Raw genomic sequence first — 16,932 nt, forward strand, 5'->3', positions numbered from 1 at the left:
TATATTTTGACGTCATCATTATTTGTGTATGTGATTCTTCTGAAACCTAAGGGAGACAATCCTACACACATGGTTGACCCCGGCATGTTGGTGACATTGACCGAGACGGTGTTATTCAACAACTTTTGAGGCTTTGGTTCTAGACATCTGCAGTCTCTATGTAAAGGAACAATGCGCATGTACAAAATGTAGAAATGCAGGTTCTCTTTTCTTGATCTGTGCAAACGGCGATTGGAAACAGAACACATTGTAACACCAAAAGCGGGACTTTACAAATTAAAGTCCACTTTCATTTTGAGACTCCTTTCTGTGTGTGGACCCTGTGTTGTGATCTGAATCAGTATGCCTAGACTTTCGCCAGTAGTATTTGCGGCAACAAAACCGTTTAAAAAGTTTACAAATTACAAGCCACTTGGGTACAAGTACAAAATAATTCTCCCTCCAGTTTTGCGAGGCTACGTGTCGAACAAAAGCGACAAATTAACAAGTAAGTCGTTGCAACTTACATTGCTGAATACTACAGATCTTCGTGATCTTTAGCTGATTATTCGTGTCTAGAGCTTAATAAGCCTGTATTCATGTTGTTTTATTTTGTGCATGTGTATGCTACAGCTAGGCAGTCATGCATGTACCAAGCTTAACCCCTCTCAAGACATCTTGCAACCTCATATACTTTTTGAGGAGGTGGGAATGGGCAAGGGGGGGGGGGGGGGAGGGAGGGGAGCTAATCTGTATTACGGTCTGTATGTCTGTTTGATTTTCTGTCTCTGTACAATGTCTCCCAGACTGTCTGTAGCTGTCGACCTGTTTTCATCGATATGTACTGTTTCAAACACAAGCAAATCTGTATCAGTGTATGTTTTGATAGATGTTCATGCAAGATGCAAACATAGGACTCAATGGGGACGGACGCAATGGCCTGGTGGTAAGACTCCAATGCGGAAGGTCGTTTGTTTGAATCCCTGCCGCGCCTGGTGGGTTACGGTGGAGATTTTTCCGATCTCCCAGGTCTACTTATATGCAGACCTGCTAGTGCCTTATCCCCCTACACGCAAGCACAAGATCAAGTTTGCATGGAAAAGATCCTGTAATCCATGTCAGAGTTCGGTGGGTTATAGAAACACAAAAATACCCAGCATGCTTCGTCCGAAAGCAGCGTATGGCTGCCTGAATGGCAGGGTAAAAACGGTCATACACGTGAAAATCCACTTGTGCAAAAACACGAGTGTACGAGGGAGTTTCAGCCCACGAACGCAGAAGAAGAAGAAGAGTCAACGGGGATGTGTTCCATGATCATTAGATTATTGCTTGTAAAGAGATTATACTTATAGTGCTTGTACAAACCGTACAAGTGAAGTGACATAAAGTTGTGACAGTCCAGAGAGAAGTGGAAGTGGTACGTACTGCATGTTGACCCTTACCGGATTTATGCTGTATATTTTTAAATTTTGCGTGATGAAGAGTCCATGTACTGTTTTCCTTTTTCACTTATTTTGTGTGTTGTCTGTCTGTTTGCAGAAGCCCAATGTGTTGAAGAGATGTCTGTTTTGATGGCCTGTTGGAAACGAAATGACTTCAACCAGCAGCGATGCTCACCAGAGTTGGCAACATTTCAGAAGTGTGCTGTGGCTGCCCAGGTTAGTCTTTACAAGGAAGAGATACAGGCTATGAGATGTTTATAGCTTAGTTTCTGTTGTAAAACTTTGAAAGTTCTGTTTGTTCCTTCCTGTTGGTCTATTTTACTTCCCTCAGCGTTTGTCTTTACTGCCAATTCAAATACAGCAGACATAATGATTTCATTTTTTCCGAGTGATCACCATGCTGAATGATAGCCTATCAGCTGTGTCTGTGTTATTGTAAATGGTGATACTGGTGATGGGGAATGTGTGTGTGTGTGTTTCATGCATATGATAGTACGTAAATATCAATGCGGGCCATCACAGCCATCTGCTGTCACAGTGTAAGAGGGCCTGAGCAGGTAAGCAGAAAAGTAAGGACAACATTTAAACGGACATAAACACAAGTACAGCAAGCATTCTTCTGGCAGGATGCCTCGTAGTCGTAGCATTCATAGACACGGAATATTTGTTGAAGTATGACTGACAATGCAATAAACGTAAAAGACAAGACAGGATTATCTTGACAGAAAGTTTATAAAAAAAAAAAGAAGATTTATTGCACATTTATAAAATTTTAGATACATTGAAAGTGTTGTAATCGGTACAGTGTTCAAAGATGAGTTTGGACATTCATTCAAGGGAGGCAATTTGAGGGGAATGCCAGAACCTGGTTAAAACATTAGACAGGAGTTAACTCTCTTCGCTTACTTTTTAATTCTACCTACATGTGTAAACCCGTTCCGTGAATGTCACATTGGACACTTCTATTGAAAAATAGATACCTCAGGCTAAACAAAATTCAAAGAGTAATGACAGAGCATTTCTTTGACTTTGTGGTTTCTTAATTCCTCGCATTTATGTTGTACCTTACAGTCCCCCCATAACTCACTTTCATTTGTGTATGTGAGCCTAAAAAAAATGTGCCTGAAATGCTCAGGGTGAACAAAACCAAGGCTAGTTTTCACATTTGACAGAATTAGGTTGTGCCTGATTGGTGATTACTCATTGATTAGATTGCCTGCATTCAGGCTTCTGGCATAATCAGATGTACTGGTGCAGTTCAGGCTTGTGGTTCAAAAAGGGCGTATGGCTTTAGCAAATACGGCTTTATTCACATTTGAGTTGTAGTTTCTGCTGTTTGGAGGTTGGGCCGACAATTGTTGGTGGTGTGTGAAGGAATTTCTCATCCTATAAGTGCCAAATAAACTGCTATTCAGATGCCATCATAAGAAAAACGGAATGACCTATCAGGATTACTCTCTCTCTCTCTCTCTCTCTCTCTCTCTCTCTCTCTCTCTCTCTCTCTCTCTCTCTCTCTCTCTCTCTCTCTCTCTCTCTCTCTCTCTTTCGCTGTTTAATACATTAATTTTGGTCAAGTTTTGACTAAATAGTTTTACATGGACAGGGAATCAAGACGAGGGTGGTGGTGTATGTATGTACTAGAGGAATACCCGGCTTCTCCGGGTGAATCGCGAGACAGAGACAGACAGCGTGGCGGTTCGCCGTCTTAGAGCACGTGTGAACATTTTCATCCACCAGTTTGTGCCCACTCAAAGGAAGGCAAGAACATACAGAGAGACAAAAGCCGCCAGACCCCATCACAAACAGAACTCTACAATCCACAGGTGTTGCCTGGCGAGCTAGCTATAAATACAGTAGAACTCCCCCTTAGCGACCCCCCTTTTTACGACCGATTTTGCTACCACGGATGCATTCTACTAAATAAAGAACCCCCAGTGAACGACTCACCCCAAAACGCGTCTTACGGCCGAGCTTTTGGGGATGAATTACAACTTTCGCGCATTTGTAGTCGAGCAGACGAAAACAATACATGGCGGCTCTTGCTCCTCGAACTATCGCGAGACGAAAAAAAACCTAAATCTCGCGCACGATAGAATCCGCGGCAACTTCCTTAGGAGTCGGGAAGACGCAAATCCTGTGTATCGTCAAGGATAATGACCCAAAACGCGACTTACGACCGAGCTTTTTGGGATAATTTACGACTTTTGTGCATATTTTTCGAGCAGATGAAAACACAACATGGCGGCTCTCGCTCCTCGAACTATCGCGAGAAGAAATAACAAGTCGCGTAAGGCGAAAATACAATATTTAGTCAAGTAGCTGTCGAACTCACAGAATGAAACTGAACGCAATGCCATTTTTCAGCAAGACCGTATACTCGTAGCATCGTCAGTCCACCGCTCATGGCAAAGGCAGTGAAATTGACAAGAAGAGCGGGGTAGCAGTTGCGCTAAGAAGGATAGCACGCTTTTCTGTACCTCTCTTTGTTTTAACTTTCTGAGCGTGTTTTTAATCCAAACATATCATATCTATATGTTTTTGGAATCAGGAACCAACAAGGAATAAAATGAAAGTGTTTTTAAATTGATTTGGACAATTTAATTTTGATAATAATTTTTATATATTTAATTTTCAGAGCTTGTTTTTAATCCGAATATAACATATTTATATGTTTTTGGAATCAGCAAATGATGGAGAATAAGATAAACGTAAATTTGGATCGTTTTATACATTTTTATTTTTTTTTACAATTTTCAGATTTTTAATGACCAAAGTCATTAATTAATTTTTAAACCACCAAGCTGAAATGCAATACCGAAGTCCGGGCTTCGTCGAAGATTACTTGACCAAAATTTCAACCAATTTGGTTGAAAAATGAGGGCGTGACAGTGCCGCCTCAACTTTCACGAAAAGCCGGATATGACGTCATCAAAGACATTTATCAAAAAAATGAAAAAAAACGTTCGGGGATTTCATACCCAGGAACTCTCATGTCAAATTTCATAAAGATCGGTCCAGTAGTTTAGTCTGAATCGCTCTACACACACACACACACACAGACAGACACACACACGCACGCACATACACCACGACCCTCGTCTCGATTCCCCCCTCTACGTTAAACATTTAGTCAAAACTTGACTGAATGTAAAAACGAAATCTCGCGCGCGCGAGATCCTGATACATCTGGGGTTTTTTCTGCACACTATCTTGTCACGACGACTGTCTTGTTGACAAAGATTCGCAAAAGAAAAACTGAGAAAAGCGCCGACTCTTGAGTAGAGAGCTAATAAAGTAATCGCTAATCGAGCGAAGTGGCCGCGGCGACTTCCTTGGGAGTCGGGAATACGAAAATCCTGTGTGTCGTCAAGGATAATGACTCGGTGTTATCTAGATGGTGAGAAGGATAGCGAAGCGAAAGTACGCAAAGAGAGGAGCCTGTACGAAGACCTCAACGATCGTGGTCAAGTTTAGCGATGCAAGGCGACGAATCATTCATATGAGCGGAAAGATGATTCGGGAGAAAAGTCGTTATGCTTTCTATCGAGTTAGGACATTCGGATTTTACTGGTTGCGCCACAATGTCAAATGTGCTTCACTCAGCGGGTACGCCATGAGTAAATTTTCTTTGAAATTTGAGTTCAAGTTGTTCTGCTGTAATGTGTTTGGGTGTGTGGACGGTGTGTGTGTGTGTTGATATGACAGTAATTAAACTGCAACTGTGTGTTTGTGTGTAAACACATACACTGCAACCAAATTCATGACCGACCGGCCAAAAACTCAAACCCCCCTTTTAAGACCCCCCCCTTTTTACGACCTAATTTTCAAGGTTTTTCCAAAGTCGTAAACAGGGGGTTCTACTGTAGCTCACAATTTCTAAGGCGAACAACTCTGCAGAGTCTGTTATTTTTTTAAAAATTTATTAGTGAGTATTTCTACGCACATACCCTCCCAGAGGGAAGGCTCATGGCGTTTACAATATGCCGTGTGAGATGGAATTTTTTACACAATATATCACGCATTCACATCGGCCAGTAAATCTCAAGCGTGTTTGGCGAGTATATACTTTTCACGGCCTATTATTCCAAGTCACACGGGTATTTGGTGGACATTTTTACACCCCCGGTATAGGGGTGTGTATAGGTTTCGCTCGTTTGTTTGTTTGTTTGTGTTCGCATATAGATCTCAAGAATGAACGGACCGATCGTCACCAAACTTGGTGAACAGGTTCTATACATTCCTGAGACGGTCCTTACAAAAATTGGGACCAGTCAAACACACGGTTAGGGAGTTATTGGTGGATTAAGATTCCACAAGGACTTATAGAGTGTTTTTCCTACCTCGGAGGATGTCTCTGTCTGTCTCTCTCTGTCTGTCTCCCCCTCTCCCGCTCTCTCTCTCTCTCTCTCTCTCTCTCTCTCTCTCTCTCTCTCTCTCTCTCTCTCTCTCTCTCTCTCTCTCTCTCTCTCTCTCTCTCTCTTGGTCTGTCTGTCTGTCTCTCTCTGTCTGTCTCTGTCTGTCTGTCTGTCTGTCTCTGTTTCTCTCTCTCTGTCTCTCTCTCTGTCTCTCTCTCTGTCTCTCTCTCTGTCTCTCTCTCTCTCTCCTGAATGGTAAGGACGGGGGTGTTTTTCCTACCTCGGAGGAATTTCTTGTTATATATGTCTATACAATTTTGCCAGGAAAGACCCTTTTGTCAATCGTGCATGGGATCTTTAACGTGCACACCCCACTGTAGTGTACACGGGACCTCGGTTTTTCGTCTCATCCGAAAGACTAGCACTTGAACCCACCACCTAGGTTAGGAATGGGGGGAGAAAATTGCTAACGCCCTGACCCAGGGTCGAACTCGCAACCTCTCGCTTCCGAGGCAAGTGCGTTTACCACTCGGCCACCCAGACACAGTCTGCTGTGAAGGGCGACGGTAGTCTCCCTGTCACACTCAGTTTGCTCATTAGAGTTGTCATTAAAATCAAATTTTCACTAACAGATTTTAAATATGACATATATGTTATGTTTACTCTGCAAATGTGCTAAGAATTAAAGAAAATAGGTTAAGTGAGAACTACGTTCGCATGCTACGCAGAGACAAACATGACACATCTTGGTCTTCAGGTATGGCTGGCTGAGACTTTCTGAATGTAGTCTCGGTGATGACATGTTGTTAGAGTTGATCTTTTTAGTTTGAAGCCGACAGATTGAACACAGCTTCATGCGACTTGTTTAAATATTGAAAAGGGAGTGGAGATCTATACGAATTAATCCTGAAAATGTCTCATAATTATTATAGATAATCAAATGAATGTGAGAAGTGGTCAGTAAATTTGCACTTTAGTGTCAGAGCCCGTACTTTTCCGCCGTTAGACTTACATGGCAGAACAAATTTCAAGCACTTATTTTGGGTATTTCTGCTTTGTGATGTTCTAAACTTATTAACTCAAAGATTGACAGGTTATGACCCTTTTGTTTTTACATTTAGTCAAGTTTTGACTACCGGTAAAATTAATGTTTTAACATAGAGGGGGAATCGAGACGAGGGTCGTGGTGTATGTGTGTGTGTGTGTGTGTCTGTCTGTGCGTGTGTGTGTGTGTGTGTGTAGAGCGATTCAGACTAAACTACTGGACCGATCTTTATGAAATTTGACATGAGAGTTCCTGGGAATGATATCCCCGGACATTTTATTCATTTTTTCGATAAATACCTTTGATGACGTCATATCCGGCTTTTTGTAAAAGTTGAGGCGGCACTGTCACACCCTCATTTTTCAATCAAATTGATTGAAATTGTGGCAAAGCAATCTTCGACGAAGGCCGGACTTTGGTATTGCATTTCAGCTTGGTGGCTTAAAAACTAATGAATGAGTTTGGTCATTAAAAATCGGAAACTTGTAATTAAAAAAAAAAATTATTAAACGATCCAAAACTAATTTCATCTTATTCTTCGTCATTTTCTGATTCCAAAAACATATAAATATGTTATATTTGGATTACAAACAAGCTCTGAAAATTAAAAATATGACAATTATGATTAAAATTAATTTTCCGAAATCGATTTAAAAACAATTTCATCTTGTTCCTTGTCGGTCCCTGATTCCAAAAACATATAGATATGATATGTTTGGATTAAAAACAAACTCAGTAAGCTAAATAGAATAGACATACAGAAAAGCGTGTTATTCTGCTCAGCGCCACCACTACTGCACTATTCTGCATGGCTTGTTGATTTCACTGCCTTTGCCACGAGCGGTGGACTGACGAAACTGCGAGTATGTGGTCTTGGTGAAAAAAGCAGTGCGTTCAGTTTCATTCTGTGAGTTCGACAGCTTGACTAAATGTTGTTATTTCGCCTTACGCGACTTGTTTCAATTGGTGGTGAAATACGTGTCTGACGGAATGTCTAAAAGTCAGGACTAAAACATAGATTATTTTTCACATAATGTGGAAACATTTGTAAAAAAAAAAAAAAAAATTCATATCTGGTCAGGATTACAGCAAATATTGCACAGCGCATAGACTCTATCACAGAACCTTTTCCCACGTACTCAAGACGTGTGACCCTGCACTAGAATTCCTCCTACTCCGGTCCCCCCTTCCCCCTTACCCCCACCCCTCCCTTTGCTGTTTTCTTGTCTCTGCCACCTGTGTTTTAGCCAAACACCATGTCCTACCTGGCAATGCACACGGCAATACCTATTCACCCCCTTGCTCTATTCCTGGTTTCTGTTTTCCTTTGAATTTTCTGATCATTGGCACCTGTGTTTTTCACCTTTACCTGAACACTTAGGCGTCGTGCTGTGGGCTGCACGGTGCTACCTGTCTGGTGTTGCTCTTGACTGGAACAGGCTTTTGATATTCCACGTTAGGAGCATACTTCAGCTTGTCAGGTTGATGTCACGCTTTTGTCGTTGATATATACCTCCCCTTCTGTTCCTCCTATTTTTCGAAGTAAACTGACTTGCACCTGTTTCAGAGTGTGTCTATGTCTGTCTGTCTGTCTACCTTTGTGCCATATATCCCCCGGGACCGGCCGTGTCTCACTTAGGTCAGCTTCTAGAAAACTGTAAACACCACTATAAGCATTATGCTTGTTGTTGTTTACTCAATATGCGTTTTTTGTAAATAATGCACAAACGTTGAATAAAACAGTTTAAACCAGCTGCTAAATGTCTACGCGATGGTCAGCCGCTTGCTTGGATTGATAGCCGAGTGAGGGGGGGGGGGGGGGGGGGGGGGGGCACCTAAACAGAGTTTTGGTTTCAACACTAGTACCATCTGCCATTTCGTCTGTACAGCGAACGTTGTCTAAAAATGTTGGAAACGATTTTAAATGAACCTGTATGATTGAAGGGAAAGTTACAACTTTAACATGAGATATCAGAAATGTTGTTGTCGTTCTTGTTATTGTTGTTGTTGTTGTTGTTAAAATGTTGTCGTTGTCGTGGTTGTTTGTCGCCGCCGCTGTTGCTGTTGTTGTTGTTGTTGTTGATGTTGTTGTCCTACCCCCTCCCCCAACACCCACACCTCCTTTGTTTTTGTTCGTTTGTTGGGTCAACATCGTGCTGTTGACCTTGTTTTTCTCTTTTATTGTTTTGTATTTCCCTCGTGCGTTAACTATATATAGATGTCTGCAATAACGAAGGGAGCATACAGGTTAAAGTGACACAGAATGCAGACAGGTGCCACTGTGGATCTGTGTGAACAGCTGGGGGTACCGTGGGTGGGGTTGGCGTTTGAAGTCTTTCACACACGGCCACGTGTGTCACCCCCCACTCTGCATTCCTCGCCCCCCAATCCGGCATTGAGCATGCTCAGGATGAAAAGTGTTTTACCCCTTCATTGGGAGATAGCAATATTAATTTGTAATGGCATTTGAGGGGGGGATCTTCGCAGGAGAAAAGGGCTGAAGGGTCTGTATTGTGTTGCCGGGACCGCAGAACACACACTATCAGCGCGCAGATGTTCTTCCTTTCAGCCACTGCCCTTTCTCTTTAAAGCTTCTCTTTCTCTTCGCTGACTTCACAGCACCCCTTATCTCACCTGCCGTCTTTTCCGTTTCGTCGCCTGCACCTGTGCACGCAGAGGTGTGCACGCATGCATACAGGTGAGATCTTTAGACACGAGCGATGCGGCGCCTCGACAGCAGCAACGGTTTTAAAGTCTGCACCGCTGTTTCAAAGCAGTTATAGCACGTGCAGTCCACAAAGTGTTGCTTGTGGAACAATCAAAACATAACATTTGCCTTCCTGACTAAACAGGCACCTGCGGCTGTACCAGACATGTCCCGTAAGGTTAGAGACGAGAACAGGCGTCTGTTTGTTTCACTGACGCCAGAATAACTCGCAGTTTTTTCAAGTCCCCGATCCACCTGACCCGCTCGGGACTCGTTGTTTGGGGTTGGTGTCCGTACCCCATCAGTCCATCCGACGGATGCCTTTTTTTTGTGTGTGATAAGTTTGGAACTGCGAGAGCATTTGTGATATCATTTGCTACGTCGACGTGTAGCCTACTTTATTCGTGGGTGACAAGCCCAAGAACCCAGGTTTCCGTGCTACAGGTTTTCATCAGTAGTTGAACTTTGATTTTGATTTTTCTTATCCGTAATCGTTCATTGACTTTGGAACCAAGAAACCGCTGCAGTCATACAATCACAGGTTGTGAGCATGGTCTCCTGTGGGTTTTTTGGGGGGATGGGTGTGTTTGTTTGCTTGGTTTTTACATTTAGTCAAGTTTTGTTTTTTCTTCTATCTCTTTTCTAGGCTTAGATCCGCACCTCTTTCGTCGCCGTCGTCAATATTTATTGTTTTGATCTGTCCTTACTGCTCATGCTCCTGTTACCCCCCGCGGGTTAGGGGGAGTCCCATATTGGTTGGGACGAGAAAGAATTTACCCGATGCTCCCCAGCATGTCGTAAGAGGCGACTAACGGTTCTGTTTCTCCTTTTACCCTTGTTAAGTGTTTCTTGTATAGAATATAGTCAATGTTTGTAAAGATTTTAGTCAAGCAGTATGTAAGAAATGTTAAGTCCTTTGTACTGGAAACTTGCATTCTCCCAGTAAGGTCATATATTGTACTACGTTGCAAGCCCCTGGAGCAATTTTTTGATTAGTGCTTTTGTGAACAAGAAACAATTAACAAGTGGCTCTATCCCATCTCCCCCCTTTCCCCTATCCCATCTCCCCCCTTTCCACGTCGCGATATAACCTTGAATGGTTGAAAACGACGTTAAACACCAAATAAAGAAAGAAAGATGCTCCTGTTCTCCTATTTAACCTACTTAACCTACTTTCTATAAGAAAGATACGGCAATGGACAAAACAGAAACACTCCTGCTTTGTTTATACGTGATCAGTTATATCAAAAACGAATCGGCTCTGCAGTAAACAGGATCAAGAGAGAAGGATGCATAATGATGTTCCCGGTTATTATGAAGAGCAAGATAGGAGGGGATTGGGGGGGGGGGGGGGGGGGTCAGTTGTTCAGATCGGCCCAGGTGTCCTAACTGCGTCACTCGTAGTATGATTACCTCCTGTTTCTGTCTGAATAAAACACCTGAAATGCTCTCATATTTGCTCAGGTGAGCTAGGACATTCTAGTAGTCTTGTCTGGACAGGTATACATATAGTTTTGCTCGTTTGGTTTGAGAGCTCAACGGCGAGAGTTGGTCGTTCTACACTATAATGAAGTTTGATATTAGACACGGGTACCTGAAGCTCAGATCATTATTAAGCTGACACAACAAATACAAAACTAACTCAACTTTAAAGAAAACGTTCAAATCCTGTCCCCGACCCTCACACCACACCCTAATGAATAAAAACAATTACTTCCATGTATTATTGCTGTCTTGATTCATTTTAAGGAACAGAGAGAGAGAAAGAGAGATAGAGAGATGGGTGGGGGGGACTGGTACCAAAACAGAGTTTTGGTTTCAACACTAGTACCATCTGCCATTTCGTCTGTACAGCGAACGTTGTCTAAAAATGTTGGAAACGATTTTAAATGAACCTGTATGATTGAAGGGAAAGTTACAACTTTAACATGAGATATCAGAAATGTTGTTGTTATTGTTTTTGTTGTTGTTAAAATGTTGTCGTTGTCGTGGTTTTTCGTCGTCGTTGCCGCCGCTGTTGCAATTGCTGTTGTTGTTGTTGATGTTGTTGTCCTACCCCCTCCCCCAACACCCACACCTCCTTTGTTTTTGTTCGTTTGTTGGGTCAACATCGTGCTGTTGACCTTGTTTTTCTCTTTTATTTGATTTATTTCTTAAAAAACCCAAATATAAACATTTTTAAACAATTCCTTCCTCCAAGTTTGCCTTCTCTTTCATCATTTCTCTCACAAAAGTCGTGATGGTATGATTTCTAGGCAGCGGAGAAGGCGGCGAGGGAAGCAGCGAAACAAGGGAAGACTGTGGATACCTCTGGACGCAACCCTTCCGGACAGGTCAACAAGATGTTACAACGCTTCCCCCAGCCTGCCCACACCATCAAACTCAAGTGAATCCATCCTCCCCGCCTCGCCCCCCAGGGTTTGCACCTTTTAGTCTGGTTAGTTTTTCGTGCCCAATTATTCTGGCTGTCTCTATCTGTCTATCTGTATGCTTGTCTTTGTGTTCCAATTCGTGACTGTCTGTCCGGTGTCTTTTTCTGTCTGTGACTCTGTTTGTCAATAATCTGTTTAGTTTTTGTTGATCGTTCTGTCAGTTTGTTTGTGTGTCGGTCGGTCTGTCTGTCTTTCTGACTACTTGCCCGTTTGTCTGTTGTTATGCTTGTGCCCGCCTTGTGGCCGTCTGCTTGCCTGTGTGTTCCAATATTCGTTCTATTCTTGTTACTGTCACTATGTTTTTGAATGCAAGGAATGCCAGAATTAACGTGAGTTTGTCTTGTAAAATAAACAAAATGAAATGGCTAAGCATTTGCTCTGTTAACATGGCAGCGAGTTTTAACCAACTTTGTTCTAAAAAAAAATCGCTTGAAAATCGGTCTTGTGAATAGCATTTATTTGTTTTCTACCCTGTTTTTTTTAATCGTTCAAGTCCCGTAGTTCTTTGACTCTGGTCAAGGCCAGAGATACAAGACGGTTTTTTTTCCTTCCAATTCCTGCTTCCCAGTGTAAACACTTTGACACTAGTGTCAACAATTTACACCAAAACAGAACGATCCCAGAAGGTCCAGTTTGCTCGCCGGAATTTTGAACACTCTCAACGTTTATAAGAAAGAAATAAAATGCTGATTTAGCCGTCAAACTTTTTTGTCAAGCCCGTGGTACAAAAGATGTCGGCACTCCCCCCAACACCTCGCGACTGTACCTGCTTATTAGCGGGTAATTTCCACCTCTTGCCTTCAATGACCCCATGCTGAGCTGGAATCGGCCCTCTCGCCGCGCTGCGGTTTGTGTCGAGTGGGCGGGGCTGAAGGAGTTAACAGCTTGCGCTCGCTTTGACGAGGAGGGACACTATTTCGCACACCTGTCCCAGAGCCGTAGTTTTTTTGTTCTTTCAGCCCACAGGTGCAGAAAGCCAGGGCTGTTTTTTTTGTGTGGTTCGATTCTTTCGCGAGAGGCTCGAGAACCGAGGCTTTTGTTGGCGGCGACCGCAAGTGTTGGCGAGGCATGCCAGCAAGTGCTGTTGACACCAAAAACAGGACCTATTCTGGGGAGCCCCGGTGCGGAGAAAAGGGGTTAAGACTTGAGGGGCCCTGTAGGTGTGGTAGGGGGAGGGGCCCGAGCTTTTTACGCGTACTCCGCGCGATGTTGGTTTGGTACTGGCAAAGCGCCTGCTATTGACACCTTTGATTAGGAGGGTCATTACTGGAACAATGTCCTCTCAGCGTTTTGTCGAGCTGGCTGAGAGGCGAAGCTGCTGTGGACCTCTTGCCTCTGTGAAGGGGCTGAGGAAAGATTAGTGTAAACACCTCTCTCTCTCTTTCTTTCTCTCGTACGGAACTAAAATTATTGGGCATGGGGTCCCTTTATAAACGTCTCGTGATGATGATCTTGTCAAATTTTACACCTGGTTAAAAGAGGGGAACGGAAGAGGTGAATGGGTCCTTTTTGATTCACGTGTTGCTCTTGTTAAATGTAACACCTGTTTATAAAGAGAAGGACGCACGCACGTCGCACGGAGTCGAAAGGAGAGGTGAATAGGTCCTGTTTTGGTGTCAATTGTTTCCCTCGTCAAATTGTACACCGTTCGCGTTCAGTGACAGGGGGCGGGTGCATCCCGTGCAAGACTGAACTTAGAGCTAGTCAATAAGGCATTATACTTTGGTTTCGTAATTTAAAGCTTCTGATTTTTTGTGTGATTTTTTTTGTGACGTTCAAAACCTCGTCTTTATTAGGCAGCTGTGAATCTTTTCAAGTATCAACTAAGAACTCGATGTGTTAAACAACCCCCTCACGGTGTCTGCACGCTGCAGTTAATGGGGAACTAAACTACAAAAGTGCTGACATCCTCCTCCCCAATACGTGCTCATACCTTCTGTCTTTCTGTTCTTCGTTATTTGGGTTTAAACCAAACTTTAATTCATTTCCAGTGTCATTACATAATGTGCAGTACACATGTAATGCTTGGATCGGTATATGTACTCAAGCATATATTATGCTTCTATTAATCAATCAATCAATCAATGAGGCTTATATCGCGCATATTCCGTGGGTACAGTTCTAGGCGCTCTGCAGTGATGCCGTGTGAGATGAAATTTTATACGGCCAGTAGATTGCAGCCATTTCGGCGCATATTTACCTTTCGCGGCCTATTATTCCAAGTCACACGGGTATAGGTAGACAATTATTAACTGTGCCTGAGCAATTTTGCCAGGAAAGACCCTTTTGTCAATCGTGGGATCTTTAACGTGCACACCCAATGTAGTGTACACGGGGGGAGGGTTCGGACACCGAAGAGAGTCTGCACACAAAGTTGACTCTGAAATAAATTTCCGCCGAACCTGGGATCGAACTCACGCTGACAGCGGCCAACTGAATACAAATCCAGCGCGCTACCAACTGAGCTATATCCCCGCCCCTTTATTATCGGATGCTTCTGCAGTAGGTTGGTCGCACAGAAGAATCTATATGATCGTGCCTCAAGGGCAATGTTTGTTCTTTTGCGTACGTGTAGACAATTGTCACTGCCTGTGGACATACAAGTTGACCTGTTCGATAAAATGATTGCTCCAATCTTACTATATGGATGTGAGGTTTGGGGTTTTGGTTCCTGCGAACTTGCTACTAAACTTCAATTACGTTTTTATAAAATTGTTTTCAAACTAAAAAAATCAACTCCAAATGCTATGATATTTGGTGAACTTGGAAGATATCCACTAGATGTTAATATGAAATGTAGAATGCTTTGCTATTGGTATAAACTGATTAGTCCTATTCATAAAATCAAATTTTCTAGTATTGTGTACTGCTTTACTTATAAATTGTATATCAACAAGATGATTGAATCTGATTATTTATGTTTTATTGAAAAAACCTTAAATGAAATTGGTCTCCCTGGCCTTTGGACTTCTCAAGAAAATGTTCAATATTCAAGCGCATGGTTTAAACAGAAAGTAAAAAGAAGCTTGTATGACCAGTATATCCATAAATGGTTTACAGAAATTGGAACAAAAAATATGTTTTGGAATTATCGAATGTTTAAAGATATTTTTGCATGTGAAGACTATGTCACACACCTGCCATATCAGCAATGTGTTGCAATGATGAAGTTCAGAACATTAAACAACAATTTGCCTGTACAGAAAGAACGTTACCTTAACATCCCGAGGTCAGAAAGAACTTGCACCAAATGTGTATCACAAGACATAGGTGATGAATTCCATTATTTATTTGTCTGTGATTTTTTCAAAGAAGAAAGAGCTGAGTTGTTACCATCTTACTATTGGAAAAAACCTAATGCACTTAAATTTAAAAAGTTGTTTGCTACTAACAAAAAGAAATTGCTAAAGAATATTTTGGACTTTATTAATAGAATCTGTAACAGTTTTTCATAATCTTTTTAATTTTTATTTATTTATTATATTAGCATATATCATGATTGTATTGATTGTATTTATTGTTCAAAATGCCCCCAGGGGTTATGGACTAATAAAAAACTTGAAACTTGAAACTTGAAACTTGGTTCTTACTGTGCCCTCTGACATATTGGGCAGCAACGAAGGACCTCTATTCCTGTTTGTTTTTGGGCCAACTTCTGGATAGCACCCCAGATATGTGGTTCAGGTTTATCACGTCTCCCTCTATAGCTCGAATAATGTTGGTTCATAATGCTGTTATTTATACTCAATCTCTTTTCGTATCGTTAACTTTCACAGGAATAATATGTCAACAGAACAAGAATATTTCAGTTTGTTTGTTGTTTTCCAACAGATCACCGTGACAAGCTCGTACTCAAAGGATGAGATGGTCTTGGAGTTAGCTGTCTTCGCTGAGCTTGCAGAGAAGTGGACCAGCTAGCACGAGGTTGCCTTCCTCTGGTGCGAAAACCCCGCGGCCTTAGTCCCTACTAGTTAAAGTGTTGTGTGTTATGCAAGGTGTAAGCTGTCCGACTGAGAACGATGACTGCAGAATTGAGACTTGTGTATAGTGTTAGACGTGCATCTCATTCTTAATAAATGATTGTATGAATGTGATTCTTTGTAGTCTGTCATGATGTGTCAGAGAGACAGAGAGAGAGAGAGAGAGAGAGAGAGAGAGAGAGAGAGTGTGTGTGTGTATTTGTGTGTGTGTGTGTGTGTGTGTGTATTTGTGTGTGTGTGTGTGTGTGTGTGTGTGTGTATTTGTGTGTGTGTGTGTGTGTCGGTCTGTCTGTTTGTCTGTTTAAGGCACAATCACACAAACAATACGATTTTTTTTAACGTTCAAATCCTCTTCCTAGTTAGGCAGCTGTGAATCCTTTCAAGTATTAACTAAGAACTCGATGTGTTAAACAACACCATCACAGTGTCTGCACGCTGCAGTTTATAGGGAACTAAAACACAAAAGTGCTGACATCCCAAAAACAATACGAACATCTAAACCATCAGTTATTCGCCTCTCCGACAGTGTTTCTTTGAGACTATGTTTACTCAGTCCATGTACTTGAGCAAACATATTACCCTATCCCACCTCAGATCACATAGCATTTATCAGATAATTATGTCATGCATCATACATAGCTAAGGTTAAAGGTCACTGTAAAAGCTGCATTCCCCAAGACAACACCAGGGGCGGACGAGGGGGGGGGCACAGGGGGCACGTGCCCCCCCCCCCCCCCCCCCGAAAAAAAAAGAAAAAAAAAGGTTTTTCTATGCTGATTCTATGACCATTTCTAAGTTCAAATGGCACCAGATGGCACCATTTTGCTTCTTTGGGCAAAAAAAATTTTCCGGGGGAGCATGCCCCCGGACCTCCCTAGCAAATTCGGGCGCTTCGCGCCCATCACATTCACTTTCGATTCAAAGTGCCCCCCCCCCCCCCCCTTACAAAGCAACTGATCCGCCCCTGAACACCCACTGACAAGAACGACATT

The 16,932-nt window shown here is 42.4% G+C and overlaps 1 protein-coding gene across 1 annotated transcript; it reads left to right on the forward strand.

The window, feature by feature from the left end:
- Positions 1 to 57: 57 nt before the first annotated feature.
- LOC138958474 (small ribosomal subunit protein mS37-like) lies at positions 58 to 16,054 on the forward strand. The gene is made up of 4 exons (XM_070329638.1): positions 58 to 487; positions 1,519 to 1,637; positions 11,784 to 11,965; positions 15,792 to 16,054. Exons 1-3 carry the CDS (start codon positions 343 to 345, stop codon positions 11,916 to 11,918), a joined length of 399 nt encoding a protein of 132 aa, XP_070185739.1. The 5' UTR covers positions 58 to 342; the 3' UTR covers positions 11,919 to 11,965; positions 15,792 to 16,054.
- Positions 16,055 to 16,932: the final 878 nt, after the last annotated feature.

The sequence above is a fragment of the Littorina saxatilis genome, linkage group LG2, assembly GCF_037325665.1.
Source record: "Littorina saxatilis isolate snail1 linkage group LG2, US_GU_Lsax_2.0, whole genome shotgun sequence".
Taxonomy (NCBI): Eukaryota; Metazoa; Mollusca; class Gastropoda; order Littorinimorpha; family Littorinidae; genus Littorina; species Littorina saxatilis.

Excerpts from the sequence above, each read along its gene's own strand:
- LOC138958474 (XM_070329638.1), top strand. The coding sequence starts at position 343 with ATGCCTAGACTTTCGCCAGTAGTATTTGCGGCAACAAAACCGTTTAAA. Across the intron at positions 488-1,518 it reads CAAAAGCGACAAATTAACAA|AAGCCCAATGTGTTGAAGAG; the intron begins GTAAGTCGTTGC and ends GTCTGTTTGCAG. Across the intron at positions 1,638-11,783 it reads AGTGTGCTGTGGCTGCCCAG|GCAGCGGAGAAGGCGGCGAG; the intron begins GTTAGTCTTTAC and ends TATGATTTCTAG.